Source organism: Corvus brachyrhynchos, unplaced genomic scaffold (genome assembly GCF_000691975.1).
Source record: "Corvus brachyrhynchos isolate BGI_N302 unplaced genomic scaffold, ASM69197v1 scaffold142, whole genome shotgun sequence".
Taxonomy (NCBI): Eukaryota; Metazoa; Chordata; class Aves; order Passeriformes; family Corvidae; genus Corvus; species Corvus brachyrhynchos.
Window position 1 is genome coordinate 9,281,909 of NW_008237226.1, and position 16,104 is coordinate 9,298,012.

At 36.4% G+C, this 16,104-nt stretch overlaps 1 protein-coding gene across 3 annotated transcripts in view; it reads right to left on the reverse strand.

The window, feature by feature from the left end:
- Positions 1 to 4,243: 4,243 nt before the first annotated feature.
- The window catches only part of AGMO (alkylglycerol monooxygenase), a 240,985-nt gene continuing 229,124 nt past the window's right edge, over positions 4,244 to 16,104 (reverse strand). The window contains exons 14-16 of one of the 3 annotated variants that reach the window (XR_001860312.1): positions 7,455 to 7,601; positions 6,510 to 6,640; positions 4,244 to 4,280 (exon numbers count right to left, since the gene is read on the reverse strand). Coding sequence is in view for 1 of the 3 variants with exons in the window: in XM_017729365.1 (XP_017584854.1) it covers positions 6,635 to 6,640 (6 nt within the window). In the remaining 2 variants the exon portion in view is untranslated. Of the gene's footprint in view, positions 4,281 to 6,509; positions 6,641 to 7,454; positions 7,602 to 16,104 lie in introns of those variants that run through there. The other 2 variants (XR_001860311.1, XM_017729365.1) reach the window with 2 other exon arrangements.

Below are 16,104 nucleotides of genomic sequence, written 5' to 3' on the forward strand. Positions count from 1 at the left end.
CCAACAGTCATGAACAACTGAACTTGTCTGTAGGCTGGAAAAATCAGCACAAGCTTGTACTGAAGTCTCATTATGTGATTGCATTTGGGAAAGTCCCCGAGCTAAAAGGTTTGGTCTCTTTCTCACAGTGTTAGAAAGGATTCAGACATTCAGAAGAAACTTACTGCAGTTGCCCTCTTGGCAACAAAACAGATGGGCAGCAAGAAATCATTCCCAAGAGCACTATATACCAGGCTCTCTGGACAACATACCCACTTCACTTTGGGGTTTTCTGAACATGGTCTCTCATATGTTTCATCAGAGTGAGCATGGTGACTGGTGTATATAACCAACATGCCCAAACTCAGTGAAAGTCTAGTGTCTACAGCTCTCCACATTTGTCACATGGCAAGAATTTCTGATGAAGAAAAAAAAAAAAAAGGACAGAAGTACCAAGTAAAACATGGTGCAGAGAGGTAGTGCTGACAGGTGATAGAGGTGAAGAGAAATTGAGATAAGTACTACTGAAAAAAAAGTAGAACTAGCAGAATTTGGTTCTTAGGCAGAGGACTGCACTCTTCTTGTTTTCTTTATTTTCCTAGAGTTTCATTACTCTGTTGCCATCTCCTGATTTTAATTTCTATCTTCTTTTTATCTCATCTTTATGCTTTCTCCTGTGTGTACCTCCCTCTTTTCAGTCTCCATTCACTTAACTCCCTTCCAAACACCCATGGTTCCACCTCTTCTCACATTCTCCTTGTTCAGGAGAGATAAAATATGTTTTCTAAAGGAAATTACAGACATTAAATGTCAATAAAGACATTTAATTAGATTCATAAATTTGGGTTTAATAGTTACCCTTAAAAGCATTCAAGTTGAAAACTTAGACATTTTCATAAAGAATCAGTGTTTTGAATATACAGAAATCAATGCTGTGTCTGGCAGTATGTTTGACACGAGAAGATTTAAAAGGAAGTGAACGACACATTTTGATGGGAATATATTATTTATTTGAAGACTGTAGTCATAATATATTAATGAAAATAAGAATGACTGTTCTTAACAGCGATGATTACTATCCTTCCGGTTGACAACGTGTTCGGGCGCTGTCCAACAGCACCATGGACAGTGACAAACACGCTCCTTCGCTAAAGTTCAGCTGTTGCCACATTTCATCACTTCAAGCTCTTGACAGGAGCCTGGATGACTCAAGACATACTGAGCCTTTCACTTCCATCATGGTCTATCCTCCAGCATTTAATATGTGAAACATTTGATTGGCACCAGAAGAGTATTTTAAACTTATTCTTGGATCAGGTTTACCTCCTGCTTGTAAAAACGCAGTATGTGTTTTCCTTCTCACACAAATTCTTGAAGTCCTCTCTAAAATCTATCTAGTTATCTTCAGCTCACATCAACCTCCTATCCCCTGGTGAATCTCAGATTTCACTAGGAAAATGTTCCTATATGGGAATTACACTGTTTTACAGAAACCTGAGCTTTCCTAACAGTTTTCAATTAGGTAAAAGAGGTTTCTTAAAACACCATCCTTTCAGAACTTGACCAGTAACTCAATTGTGAAACAAGACTTCAGAATATATTCTAAAAGAAATCTCAGGGGATGTAAGAAATTTGTTTAAAATGAAATGTGTTTAAAAACCACACAAGGATCTTGTGTGGAATGCTCAAAATGACATCAAAACGACATTCCAATCACATATCCAAACTGCCATTCTATCTGTGCTATTGTTTTTTGGATGCAAATGCAAAAGACCCTCTCCAATGCATTAATGCTGATATTGAGTCAGAACATTAGACAGTTATAAAGCTTCCAGTTCAGAATCTCACATTATAAAATGAAGCCACCTGAGTTTTATTCAATCAGTTTAACCTACATCATACAAAAAAGTGTTCAAGGTTCTTCTAATCTTACCCTTGAAGAATTTTCAGCAAAGATTTATTTTATTGTTTATAGATTGAGTTCATATAAAGACAAAAACTCATTACAGTGAAAATAATATTCTTGTATTTAGCTCTTTGGGAATAAAAACAACACTGACATATACAATATTGCTATCTTCTTCAAAAGACATGTGATTTTAAAATCACTGTGTCATCCCACAAAACAGGCAAATGTTTTCTGTAATTCTTTTTTAAACTCACATTTCAGAACACAGGATAAATCACTGAAGTGCTTTCCCCACATTACTTTGCATGTATACTGCTGTTCATTGAAAGATTAAGTACAAGTGGAACATCAAGAGGAGCAATCAAGAGTTGATTTTGTATGCTAGCTTGAAAACAAAAAGCCCTTAAACAATCAGCAGTGATTTTCCTGTAGTTTGACTTACAGAGCCTGCAAATGCAAATCAATACAGTGTATCTTCAATGCTGCATATTTTATTCTAAAATTTGAGGCTTGTCATATTTGATTGTTTATAGATTCGTAGACTATTACTCCACATCTACAGAATCTACAATTGCAATATCTGTGCTTTGAATTTTTAGTGTTTACTTGTCAAATTAAAGCCTTAGATTTACCTGCAGTTCTATTTTTAAGGATATGACCATAATCTTGGATATAACTGCCTAAAGCAGGATTAAAAAAACAGAAGCCAGTACACTTGTGCTGGTTAGAAACAGAGTGAATTCAGCATGAATTTGAGCTTATCTTCTCCCAGGGGAAAAGGGCATCCTTAATGTCTGTGAGTTTTCAGTCACATTAAGCCATCATTGAAAAAGCACTTTTCCATTTAAATTTGAAAAGACTTAGTTTTAAAGCTTAGTTTTAGAGCTTAGTTTTATCACATAGATGCATAATGTGGAAAAAAAAAAAACAACCAACAGAGATTATCATATAGTCTTCTGATTTAATTGACCCAAACAAATTCCTGCTCTGTAAACTATCACTCTTTTTTTAAAGTTGTTTTCTGAGTATTTTTTTGTTTGTTTTACAAAAGGATCAACGTTCTTATGTAAAGAAGCACTTCTAGATCAGATTTGGTTTTTTGCTTTTTCTATTGCACCAGATTGGACCCTTACAATTTCTTACTGACAGAATGACAACGCATTGACAGATATTATTTATGAAAACAGACTTCTGTGGATCTACTCTAAAACCACAGATGCTTAAGTGTTCCTGGACCATGCCTGAAAGCCATAAACCTGCGCTTACATTTTTCCCATTAGCAACTAGATACATGAGTTACTATTTTGAATTATTTTCAGAAACAAAGTTTCATATCCCTAACTCTTTTCTACTTTATCCCTCTCTGAGACACTGTATCCATATTTCAAATGTACTGATGTCTGCTGTCTCAGAGAAATTCTGCAGAAAGAGAAGAGTTTGCACTTTTGAGCTGAGGGTGTGTGGGAGACAAACTGGTCACGTTCAACAGCTGCAGCAGAGTTATTTGTAGTCTAAAATCGGGCAGACGGGCTTAGATGTGCAAAGAAAAAAGTGCTTGCTGAGGTGTTATCCTAGCAGTAAAATTGCTATATATAGCTCACACAGCCTGTGAATGAACAGCCTTGCAAAAAACTCACTGCATAAAATGGGGGGGAAAGAAAAAGGAAGAAGAGATATTCACAGGAAATACCTGAGGAGTTCTCTTTTTTTCCACAGGGGAACTGTGTCTCCTTATTTACTATTATTGATCTTTTTATGAAACCTTGCATTTTTGGTTTACCTTCATGGAGAAAGTGAGTGAATCATGCTCTGAAACCGTAAAGTTTCTTACACTGTGAGTGGAGAATAATTAACTTTAATTAAAAATGGTTCATACAGTACCTCATGAGTCACAGCTTGTGTGTAATATGATGACAAGTCATCATGTGCAGTGTTCAGCTCTTGAACTCCATTTGTCTCCATTTGTAAAAAAATGTGAACCTTATGCCAGATTCCTAAATCATGCAGAAATTTGAGAGCCCAACCTTGGTTTTTTCCCCCCAAATCCATTGTGTAACATTGCCCAATTTTGGTGCTATCCTCCCCAGTTTGCAAAATTATGTTAAATAACATTCCTGTGGATAAAGCTATGCTTGAAGTTCTTTAAATCATTCTTTACCAGCCCAGAGGACAGCAAGTTTCTTAATTATGGTAAGTACCGTGTTTTACTCACTGACTCCAAAAGGCTGCAAATCCAAAGTGGAAAGAAATATGACAAACCCTGTACTTATTGGCAGATCCAATTTTAGTATGTGTCTTTCAAAGCTATCATAATTTCAGACAAAAATGTCTCACCTAAAATTTTTTCATCCCGAGATGCTTCATTTCCACATGAATATCTGTTCTGTCTTTCCTGAAAGCCAGATATGTACAATATACAAGTGTAATCATAGGGTGAGCTGAACAGGTTACATTTTTGTAAACTTCATGTTAAAACATTAACAAGCTATCATTATATATATTATCTGAGGTGTAATTATCTTTTATGACCTTTTCAATGTATTCCTGTTATATTTTTTAATACAGAACAATTAGTGTTAATTAATGGTTGCTGATGCAACAGGCAAGCCATGTTATATTGCAAGTATAAAGGCAAGGAGCCTCGTTACTTTGAGCACAGATCCAGATGAGTCATTAAAAAGTTCCAATGAATAAAAAGGCAATAAGCAGGAATTTCTATATAGAATGGCATAGTAATCAGGAAGCTACACTCCTAATAAACCATGTTATCCTTAAATTCTCTGACTGCAGGAATCATTTTACTCAGAAACAGTGAGGGAAAAATTGCACTTCACTTTTATGAAATGGCTCTATGGCAACTGAGAAGTATTTGTGTTAATTCTTCTACTGAATTTACTATTGAGAAGCACAAGAGTTATTTCATCACCCTTTCAATGTTCTTAATCTCAGTAGAATTGCCTAAGAAGCTGCATCATGGAACAGTTCTAAAGTGAATTTGTTCTCCCTATACAGAACACATGCGACTGAGACAGGTTATTTTATTCTATAGAAGAAAACCAGTATTTTGGAGGTAAAAGCACCAGTATTCTCTTTGCTTAAACATCTCAGAACAGCAATACAATTCTTACTGTGAATTGTGTATACACTCTGCTATTTTGAGATCTAAAGAGTTGCAGTACATTTTTTTTGTGACAGCTTAGTTCACAGCATTACATTTTGCCACAGCCATTTAGGACCTGAGCCAAAATGGAGGCAGTGGAAATGTTCCCATTGACGTCAGTGAGCCTTGGATAAGGCCCCAGACGGCTAAGGACTAGGATTGTCAACTTACAATTAGTGTAATTAATGCATCTACACTGGCCCTAGAGCAGTCCAGGCATAAAATTCCTCTTTTGCTGTTAGAATTTAGTATCTTTTACCAGTAACTTTGAGAGAATACGAATTAAAAAGGGAATGAAAAAAAAAAGGGGGGGGGGCAGGGGGGGAGCAGGGGGAGAAGAGAAAGGAGGAAAACATCTACAGGTTTTTGAGGTTTTGAGGGTAAACCAGAAGCTTATACTCAACCCTCTCTATAAGATGCTAATTGCTGATCTCTAGTATAACAGAATCATAATATTCAGCAACACAATGCCAGTAGATACAAAAGTAGTTTCCATTCACAGTTCAAGGCTTTTGCCTTTATGGGTCTGAAACCTTTCTCAATTAAACTAGGGTGTCTACAAAGAAAGGAGGAGTCTGCACCTAATGCCTGAATTACAGTGATAACAGTAAAATAAACATTTCAGTTTGTACGAGATTCGTTTCTGATATTTTAATGTGTTTACTACAAGTATTTTTGAGGGGTTGAAAAAGGTAACTAATGCAGTGTGTCTGATAAAGGATCACTTGCTAAGACTGTAGGCAACAGCTTCAGTAAAACTACCAAAGTGAACAGTGACAAAACTTACTATACTATTTCCTTATTGCCTTTATATTCTAAGCCTTTTTCTTTTTACATAATAATGTGTTTTGGCTCTCTAGTTCATAATTTGAGCTTCCATTTATTTATTTATTTTTGTAATGGTTTATGTCACTTATGTTGAATTCTGTAAAAAAATGCACTTATTTTTCAGTTAATTAAATATTCTATCTTTGTGTGAAAGACACATTGTTTCAATGGGTTGCAACTCAGAAGTACCCAGTACCCATAGTGAGATAAATCACAGTTACATGTCACAAGAATGTGACATATGATTAATGCAATTGCAGTGAATGATTAGTTCATAGGTTTCATTTCAATGAAATTTTCCAAATATTACTGATAGGGTTTCATATTCTAGTACTTCCCCAGACACTTAGGAAATTAAAAAAACCCAACTCATTAGTAAATATCAAAGCCATAGTAGGAAGGTTGACGTGATGAAAGCAATTAATCAGATGTTCACATAAACAAGCTAATGAACATCAGAGCCATTTTTGTGATTGTAACAGAACATTTAGTTTGAAGGAATAAATGTCTTCTGTACATTAATTACTCATTTCATATAGAAGGTAATTTTATTTTACTATGTTGCACAGAAAATAATACTGGTAGCAATAGCCATTTCAAAGAAATAGTTGGTTTTGTAAAGTCTTTACTTACCCTGTGGGGAGTAGCAACACTTTCAGGAAATGTTTTTGGCTCCTGAAGAATCTGAGAAACATCTTCTTCAATGAAAATATTTTCCTTCTGAAATGCTGAACATTTAGCACTTACTCATAGGCATTTCATAGCTGTAAGAGAGTGGATGATAAAAATCAGAGTCTGAACTCGGGAAAAATAGTTTGACTTACCATTCTTGACTACAGAAAATTAGAGTGCAAATGTAGGAAAAAAAGTGCATTTCACGAAATGGGATAATGTTAGAATTATTTAGGAGTACATCACTATATACCCATTTCAGTAGTACAGGATATTATGTATGCCACTAAATTCATCTACAATGTCTTTGACAACATAATGGAGGAAATAGAGTCACTTTGATCATTTAGTCTATGGATGATTCACCCAGCTAGCTTCCAACCCTAAAAGCAAAACTAGTTGGAATTAATAGCTTTTCTAAAAATGCGATTTCCTGAATTTGGGTATAGTTTCAGCAAATTCAAAGTTAAAAAAAAAAAAAGGAGGGGGAAAGGAAAAAAAAAGCCAAGTAGCTAGATGAGTTCAAAATAATATTTTTTCTAATTTAACATTTTCAAAAGAAAGTATTTCAACTTAAGCATGTTTTTGTTTCTAAACTGTTTTTAACTTCTGAAGTATATTAGAAATTACCCAAATAAAAGAAAATATTCCCACTCCATCTGAAAAAGAACCCCAGCTATAAATGTAACCTTTTCCTTCTTCACTGTGCAACATTTCTGGACCAGCCACTGACCCAAAACATCTATTATTCAAATAGATCTTCCCTTCAGTTTCTCCAGGGACTATTCTCTGGCAGCGGTATGATCATGCCCCCACTATCTGAACTAAGCTGAAATACCAAGGTAGGAACTGGTGGGATACAGCCACATATAAAACAAGGAATTGTCCATCTGTTAAGAAAAATACCTGAATGTTTCTCTGAAGTGTTTATAATAGCACAAGTGAAGACAGAAACAGTGTGTTCATTTTGTTGTATTCATCCTTCTCATTGTCCCTCAGTTTTGTCTCCTTACAGAGCTGGAATCTGATTTTGCAATCTGGAAGGCACAATGCCTTTCAAATATGATGTAAGAATTAGAAAAAAAACCAAAACAAAACCAACAACAACAACAAACCCCAAAGAATTTCTAGAAGTGTGGTTGTTATGAACCAAGTGTGCTCTGTTACTGTCTGATATCCAGCTGAAAAACCAAAAGCTGCTGAAATATCTCCATATGTGTGTTTACAAAAGATTGAATATATGGACATGCTTAGGGAAATTTAGAAACAGAAAAATTGGAACGTATGTAGAGAAAAGCAAAGCAGTTTTAAATGTCTGTTTCTAAGGGACATATACAATAAATTTTCCATGATGATGACTGCACTGATACCTTAGAGCAATTTAGAAAATTACTGGCTTTTTAATTATTTTGAAAGAAGTTTATTTTCCTTTTTTTTTTTTTAAATGTTGAATTCATCCTATGAAATATTATTTAGGTATGTAACAAATGACTCACTAAAGAAAATGAGTGGTTCACCACTTCCAGGGGAAAATACAATAGAGTGAAGGTTATATTAAAGAAAATGCACTAATACATAAACAATGTGATCTTAAGCTCCTTAAGAAAAGGGTGAAAAAACGAAAAAACTTCCTGCAGCTGGAGAATGGGCATAGCAGCAGCTCTTGTCTGACTAGTATTACTGCATCAACCAGGAAAGATAAGGGATCTCCTCTCACATCCAAGAGTTAGGAAACCTGAAAAAGGATGAACCATCTCCCCAAGCAGAAGCTGGAGCACAGTATTTCTCAGCAATAATACGTGTTCAGTAATCTGGGACAGGATTTGCACAGGTCCTGTTAGTTTAGCACCTGAAGAATAAATCTGGTGAAGAAATGTGTTGAATCAAATGTCTTGTGGGCTACTAGCCATTGACTCAGCCCCTGTTCATATGAATGCAATGGTTAGATGTCTCAGAAATATTATATGTTCCATAGCCAGAGTGAAAATTCACTAAAAGTAGAGTAATTAACAAGCTTTTACAAACATGGGTCATGTCAATTTATTTAGAATCTTTGTCTTGCTTTTGTTATTTTTTTTCAAATAGAATTTTAACTTCCACCATTAAAACCAAAAAAAATAAAATGGGTCCTCCTCAACTTCTCAAGACCAAAATACCAGGTTATTTATAGGTATTTTAACATAGAGAATAGGTATTTTGCTGATTACTTTTAGATATCTTGAGTGTATTTTTTGCTTGAGACATGACTGACTTAAGCATTTATTTTCTGATTGTACTAATTTTCAGAGTGAAATTGCTGTTTAGCAGCTTTAAAGGATTACAGAAGAAAGGGTTACAGAAAAGACTTCCATAAAGCTACTTTTATCCCATTCACTCTCATTTCTAGACATTTCCTGTACATCTATCTGACAGTGTCCTTGCATTCTGTTACCATTCTTAACAGGCGAAATCATTATAAATCCTGGATGTTTAAACTGATGTGAACCCAGTTGTTAATTTCAGCTGACAACAGAGGAAATCAGTGAAAAACAATTGAAGAAGACATGATTTTGCCTAATTGGCTCACATTTCCACAGTATGCGATAGCATGTTCTTGAAAATGCAAAACTCAAACACTGTTAAAAGTCTACCATTGCAAATGGTTTCTTTTTTCTGGTGTAAAAAAAATTATAATTTAAAATAACTGGCTCCATAGTAACTGTAAAAAATAGGACAGAGCTTAAGATTAAGCAGCAGAAAACATATTTTTTCTTGAAAAAAATGTTATTATATCGCATATGATATTTTCATGCTCAGTGAAAGAGTGATTGTAGTCACTTCTTCAGAATTAAATTAACTGAGCTCTGTGAACTGACTGCTGCAGATGAGAGAATCTGACACTTACAAATACATGAAATGGGAGCAGTCATTAAGAGATGTAAGGATGTGAGTCCAGCACGCCAAGAAAAGAAACAATAGGAGTACACCACACCTCAGTCAATGACTTAGGACGTGTTTTGTGATATTGTGCTTTAGTTTCTTTAGCAAAGGGCACTAAAGCCCTGAGAGGCAATAAATTCTTATACACCTAGTAATTATGTGGGATTTTGCAGGTTTTTTTATTATTATTATTTTTCATGCATAAAGTGGGGAAACCAACTTATATTGTCAAATCTTCAACACCTTTAGAGACTTCACTTTGTTCCCTACTAAATCTTGACCACTTGAACTGGGTTTGTTGCATTTTCTCCTTTGCTCTCCTGCATGACATTATGATATCACTGACCAAAAATTTGGATCCATCTGCTAAAGGGCATTCAGTAAAGTTAAAATAAGCTAATTGAAAGTGTGAACTGAGCTGCATCATTCAATTCTTGTGCTGCTGTTTATTTCACACAAAGGTTCACTTGACTAAAATAACTCAAGACCATGCTTCTGAAAAAGAATGTCCATTCAGATGTAATACACTGCAGCCTAACTTCACACCTTTGGCTAATTCCTCCTAATTTCCCCAGTGTCTCTGTTTGGAAAAATATCCCGGAGGCACACTAATCTTTGAATCAGCTACACAATCTTTGTAATACAAAATTGGCTATATGCCTGGAACTTCTGGTCTCTGATTTTCTCTTTCATCCAGCATTTTTTCTTCTAATATTCCAGACAAGTAAAGTCCAGATGTTTTCTGCTGTTCGAGAAAGCAAACACAGGGCACCCATAGGCATTCAGTCCTTAACTTACCGAAACCGCATTAAATTTGGTCTATTTCATTTGACAAACATAGATACAGTTTGCCTTTAAATTGCTTTTCAAATAGTAATTATTGCTTAGTACCTTAGGGCTTCATAGTTCTTTCATACCTTTAAATGGAATAGGGCACTGAATTACCATGTTCTCCATCACTGATTTGTAGTTCTAGAGCATGCAGCCCTTGAAACAGTTAAACTGCTTACCCAGCTAGTAAAACTGACTATTTGTTCTACAAATATAGGTACAGATCTCTATTAAAATAAATACTGGGTCCAAGTAATTATTTTTCTAGAATTTACTGCTCCTTAAAGAAATTTATCAATAACATATTTTAAAACATGAAACCCTCAGAAAAAAAGTTGAGAAAAACTGACTTTAATACTTGTACAGCATTATATTCACTTCTTAACTCTCCTTCCCAGCCATCTTCATATATCTCTGGCTGCGTCTAGATTTCTTGAGACATTTCTTGAATAAATACTGCTGTCTATCACTCCTAATTATTTATAACCCAGCCCTTTATTTCTCTGTGAAAACAGTAGCTTTTCTGATCCTACAGAGCATATTAATTAAGGAGGAAGAAAGGAACTCCACTACCAAGTATGCCAATGCCACCACTTCATGCATCCTTTCTCTGCAGAGTTTTTCTCCTTGCCCATCTATGTACTAACAAACAACACTTAAGGAAACTAGTTTATTATCAAGATTTTTTTGTCTCTAATGTACTTTTATTTCACACTAATTACAGTATTTCCTTTGAACTACATCTTAATAATTTTTATACATTATATCAAAATGCAGTAAGGGAGTAATTTGGTGGGTTTCTGGGCTAGGACAATAATCAGGAAGATGTATACACTGGTAATATTGCCTGTGGTCCAGAGAGCTGGGCAAGACATGGTTCCCAAGACAGTGGGGAGCAATAGGTACTCTTTCCTGTTCTTTCCTTCCTTCCTTCCTTCCTTCCTTCCTTCCTTCCTTCCTTCCTCCATATTTCTCAAAAAGTCCAGACAGGCTGCCAGTGTAAAGTAGATAGTTACAGAGGGTGGTACAAGCGCCACACTATGCCACCAACTCCACTCTGTCCTATTGTTATAGAGCCCTGAGCAGAGCCCTACCCCTGCCCTAAGCCTGCTTCCCTTAGGAGGGTTCCCTCCAGGCTCCCTCGTGCACAGTTCTGACCCAGAGAGCACACTCACTGGAACTTTGGTATTGTACTTCTTGGTACCATTTTAGACAACTCTGGAATTTCTGTCTCTACTTTTTTGTGACCATTCTAGCTTGATATAAGTATAAATGCCTGCACAGGAGAAAAGAAAGGTTGTTTCTAGCAAGTAAGAGACTTATAACACATACTTTGGTGACATTACTTGTTATGTACTTATTTCTGATATTCTGATTCTTTCTCTCTGAGCAGAATAACAGAAAACTATCATAGTGGTTTTCATTGTTTAATGTCCTTTAATTTTCTGAGTCATTTTCTTAGTGCCTTATTGCCATACAGTTTCATAACCACTGGTCATGTTGTAATTAGCTGAAAACTGAAGCAGGAATCAGCAGATTAAAAAAAATTAGAAATATTTCCTTTTTTAAGTATGCCAGACAACATTCAGCAATCCTATATCTGAAAATACTACTTCACAACACAACTTTTAATTTTTACAATTAAACAACTGTGTGTCAGTCAGATCATGTGTCATTAAGTGTACAAGTTCCACTAATATGATCTCTGAAAATCTTCATGTTCCACAGAGTCCAGCTATCAAAAAGTCACTTGCATTAGCTGTAGATATTTGAATAATACTCCAGAAGCCTGAGAACAGTCATGTAAATATGTTCTCAAGAACACGCAAGGGAAATCCCCCCAATATATCTACTACTGAATACTGACAATACATTGAAATTAAGAAGATAAAAAGGGTTCAAGAGAAGTGCTCAGTTTCTCCTGGCTTGAGAAAGAAACTGAATTATTGACAGCAAAAGGGGCTTTAAAGATCAGAAAAATTTACAAAACCCAGAGGCTGAACATTGAATTTTCAACAGTTTAACCAAGATGATAATTGAAAATTTTTAATTATAGATTGAGCTTTTAAAACATTATCTTTCCACTTATAGATCAAGTGAGAATAATAGATTCTTTAAATTATTCCTGTATTTTCTTTCATTCAATTTCTTACCAACGTTTAACAATAATTGTAATAAGTACATTTCTAAACACAATCAAATTTTACAATTTAAACCACAAAATAGGCAGTTTCTTCTTTTGTATTAGCAACAAGAACAAAAAAAGAAATTCATATCTGGCATGCTAGAATCCCCTTGTTCTTTCATTCTATTCTAGTGTCCCTAATAAAGTATGTTGGGGTTTTAGTTTAGTCTTAGTTTTTTTTCCTGTTAAAGGGATTTTCTCCCATATGCATGTTGCTAGGGGACAAATAGCTGTACTTAAGAAAGACAAAAAGGGGAGTGGGGCGGGCCTGGCTACTCCTTTGTCTACACCTGGGTGTGGGGTCAGTTCGCTCTGAGCGTCCAGAGAGAGAAGCTGCAGAGAAAGGAGCTGCTGCTTCTTTCTTTTTGGCCGTTCTTTCTTCCTGCTGGAAACAACGCCGGGACCCCAAAAGCCGCTTTCCCTGCCCTGCTGGAGACCGCTGCCACCCGGGATTTGCGTTCGTCCCTGCCTTGCCAGCCGGCTGTTCCTGAGAGCCCGGGATCAACTGCCCAGGGGTTTGTGAAGCCTTTGTCCCATCCCTTCCCGGGATCCCAACCATCGCACCTGCCCTGCTCACCGGGAGCCGCCAGCGCCCCTGCCGGCTGCGAGCGGAACTGCACCCGAGGGGAAATAGCCTGACAGCCGAGAAGGCTGGCACTGGGTTTGTGATTGCTGTTACTGCCATAGTTGTTGTTGTTTTGTTTGACTGGTTATATACATATATATATAGAGTAAAGAACTGTTATTCCTATTTCCCACATCTTTGCCTAAAGGCCCTTGATTTCAAAATATAATAACTTGGAGGGAAAAGGGGTTATATCTGCCACTTCAAGGGGGGCCTCTGCCTTCCTTAGCAGACACCTGTCTTTCAAAACCGAGACAAAGTACTATTGCCTTTCCTGTTACATCACCATAGCAAATTATCATCTCTTGAAATTCCTTTGGTGATGCATGTGAAAATGTAGTATTCAGGATAGATGTTGCTTTGGTGACCTTACTGCTGAAAGGGAGCACATTCAGCTAAAGCCACATGGACCTGATTTCCTGAATAAGAGATAGGGTTGGTACCAGGTCACTTTATGAAGAAGAAATACTTGAGTAGAACTTTTTCACCTCCTAGGATTGTCTATGTATATATATATATATCTATATATATATATATCCTGAGAGCAAATCCGCCATCGAAGAAAATCTGAAGCTGGGCAGGTTCTGAAGGAAATAAAAGTAAATCTATCTTTCCCTTTTAACATTTTCTCTCCCTTATATACTGCTTTCATAAATTCTGCTCGATGTATCAAGACTCAAAACACATCCCATTCTCTAAGAGCACAGGTATGTCTTCTTTGAATGCAATTATTTCCATTACAGTAAAATATTCTGACTCACTGATCTTACCACAGCGGTTTTCCCCCTTCAGGGTAACCACTGGAACTGCAAGCTTCTATCTGCAACTCTAGGAAATAAAGAGTAGCATGCAATAAATGCTAATAAAATCCCCAACGTAAAAACAAAACCCTAAGATTTCTAATTTGATGTAGTCAAGCATCAGCAAATCAGTGTCAAGTGATTTTATCTATTCCTGCAGCAAAGGAACTGAAAGGGCATAAAAAAACCTCAGTAAGACCCTATATAGAAACAAAATTGGACAGCAGCCCAGTACTCCTCAAGACTTTGGGTTTTTTTCCCCCTTACCATCCCCTTTCCAAAGCCACCACCTTGGGTAAGTGTGTGGGTAAGTTGTGTGAAACTTCTGTAGAAGATGCAAACTGGGAATGCCTTGATGGAAAGCCGTTGGGGAGTTCTACTGTCAATAAACAAACTGGAAAAGGTGGTCTCTTTCTTTGGGCCTCCAAAGAAACCAAAGGATCATTTGTACAAATTGGTTTAAGGCTATCGTGTTTACTCCTTTTTCCTCACTGAGTATTGCTGAAGTGGTGTATGGTTTCCTCCTGAACATTCACAAACCTCAGCTGGGGATCTACAAGGATGGATTCTGCCCATGTGTGTGCAGGCTTGCCTCCATCCATTTGGGCTTCAGAGGATAATTGCTCATTTTTACAAATGTTTTAAAGTGCAGTCAAAATAAGAACTGAAAATAATTTTTGGTTCTGTAATATTTTTCAGGTTAGTGTAGTTTTTGCAGCTGAATTTGTTTCATTTATATGCCCCATTAAAAGAGAAAACCGTCTGCCTCTTCTAAGAAAACATCATTAGCTCACTGACATACCTGTATATCACCAGCTAAAGAAGAAAGGATGAAATATGGCAGTGCATGAGCAAGCCATGAGTTAGAAAACAGATTTTACTTCTGGTTGGTAAGCATGTACAGGCTTTTTTTCCAGCCCCTTAGTATCATATGCTTTTAGGACAAAGACATTGCAATATAATTCTTTTCACTGAATTTTCTGTGATTTTTCACTGACATATTTGACTTAATTCTATGGGGTTTTTCTCTTCTGCTGCTTAGTTCCTAATTTTAAGCACTTTTTTTCTTTATCCTTAAAGAATTGTGCAGCAATGTGGATCAAACCTTACATTAAACCTATACAGTACAATGACACTACAAACACATTTTACAAATGGAGAAAGCTAGCTAATCTACTTTTAGCATGCAACAACTATTCTGTGCTGACTTCCTACAGTGCTACTGTAAATTCCCCATCCTTCCATTTTTGGAGGGAAACCATGTCATTTTACTCCATTTCTTAAAAACTCAAGCTGTATATCTACCATATATTAATATTACTTTAGGGGGTACATGTTTGAGCTGAGAAAGACTGGAACCAAACTGTTAAAAAGTGTTACAGCAAATATGACTTCAGCAAGTGGTGCTATATGTTGGATTTAGTTGCAATTATAATGTATTTAGAAATATCAAACTGCAAAATATCACTTTGTGTCTTCATCAGAGGCAGAAAATTACAATTAGTATTTACACACGGAGCAAACAAATGTTATCTGCACTGCAACAGTTGTGTATATACATTTTTTCTTCCATGACACTGAAATTTCTCAATTATATCATGTTTCATAATTATCTTTTGATTAAGATTTTCCTCAAACTATACTGTTTAAAATGAAAAAAAGAGTTACCTTCCGCTAACTTTATCTTTTTCTCTCTTCTTCTTATACTAAAGGATCACAATAATTTTTGACAAAAAATGGAAAACAAAAAAAACCCCAGTGAAAAGTACCCTAGAAATTTATCCAGTCCAACCTCCTGTTCCATGACAGAATTAATATTTGTAAATATTTCTGTCTCAGTTTTGAAAGACAGGTGTCTGCTAAGGAAGGCAGAAGCCCCCCCCTTGAAGTGGCAGATATAACCCCTTTTCCCTCTAAGTTATTATATTTTGAAATCAAGGGCCTTTAGGCGAAGATGTGGGAAATAGGAGTAACAGTTCTTTACTATATATATATATATGTATATAACCAGTCAAACAAAACAACAACAACTATGGCAGTAACAGCAATCACAAACCCAGTCCCAGCCTTCTCGGCTGTCAGGCCCTTTCCCCTCGGGTGCAGTTCCGCTCGCAGCCGGCAGGGGCGCTGGCGGCTCCCGGTGAGCAGGGCAGGTGCGATGGTTCCCCCGCGGCTGCAGGGGGCGCTCCGGAGCGA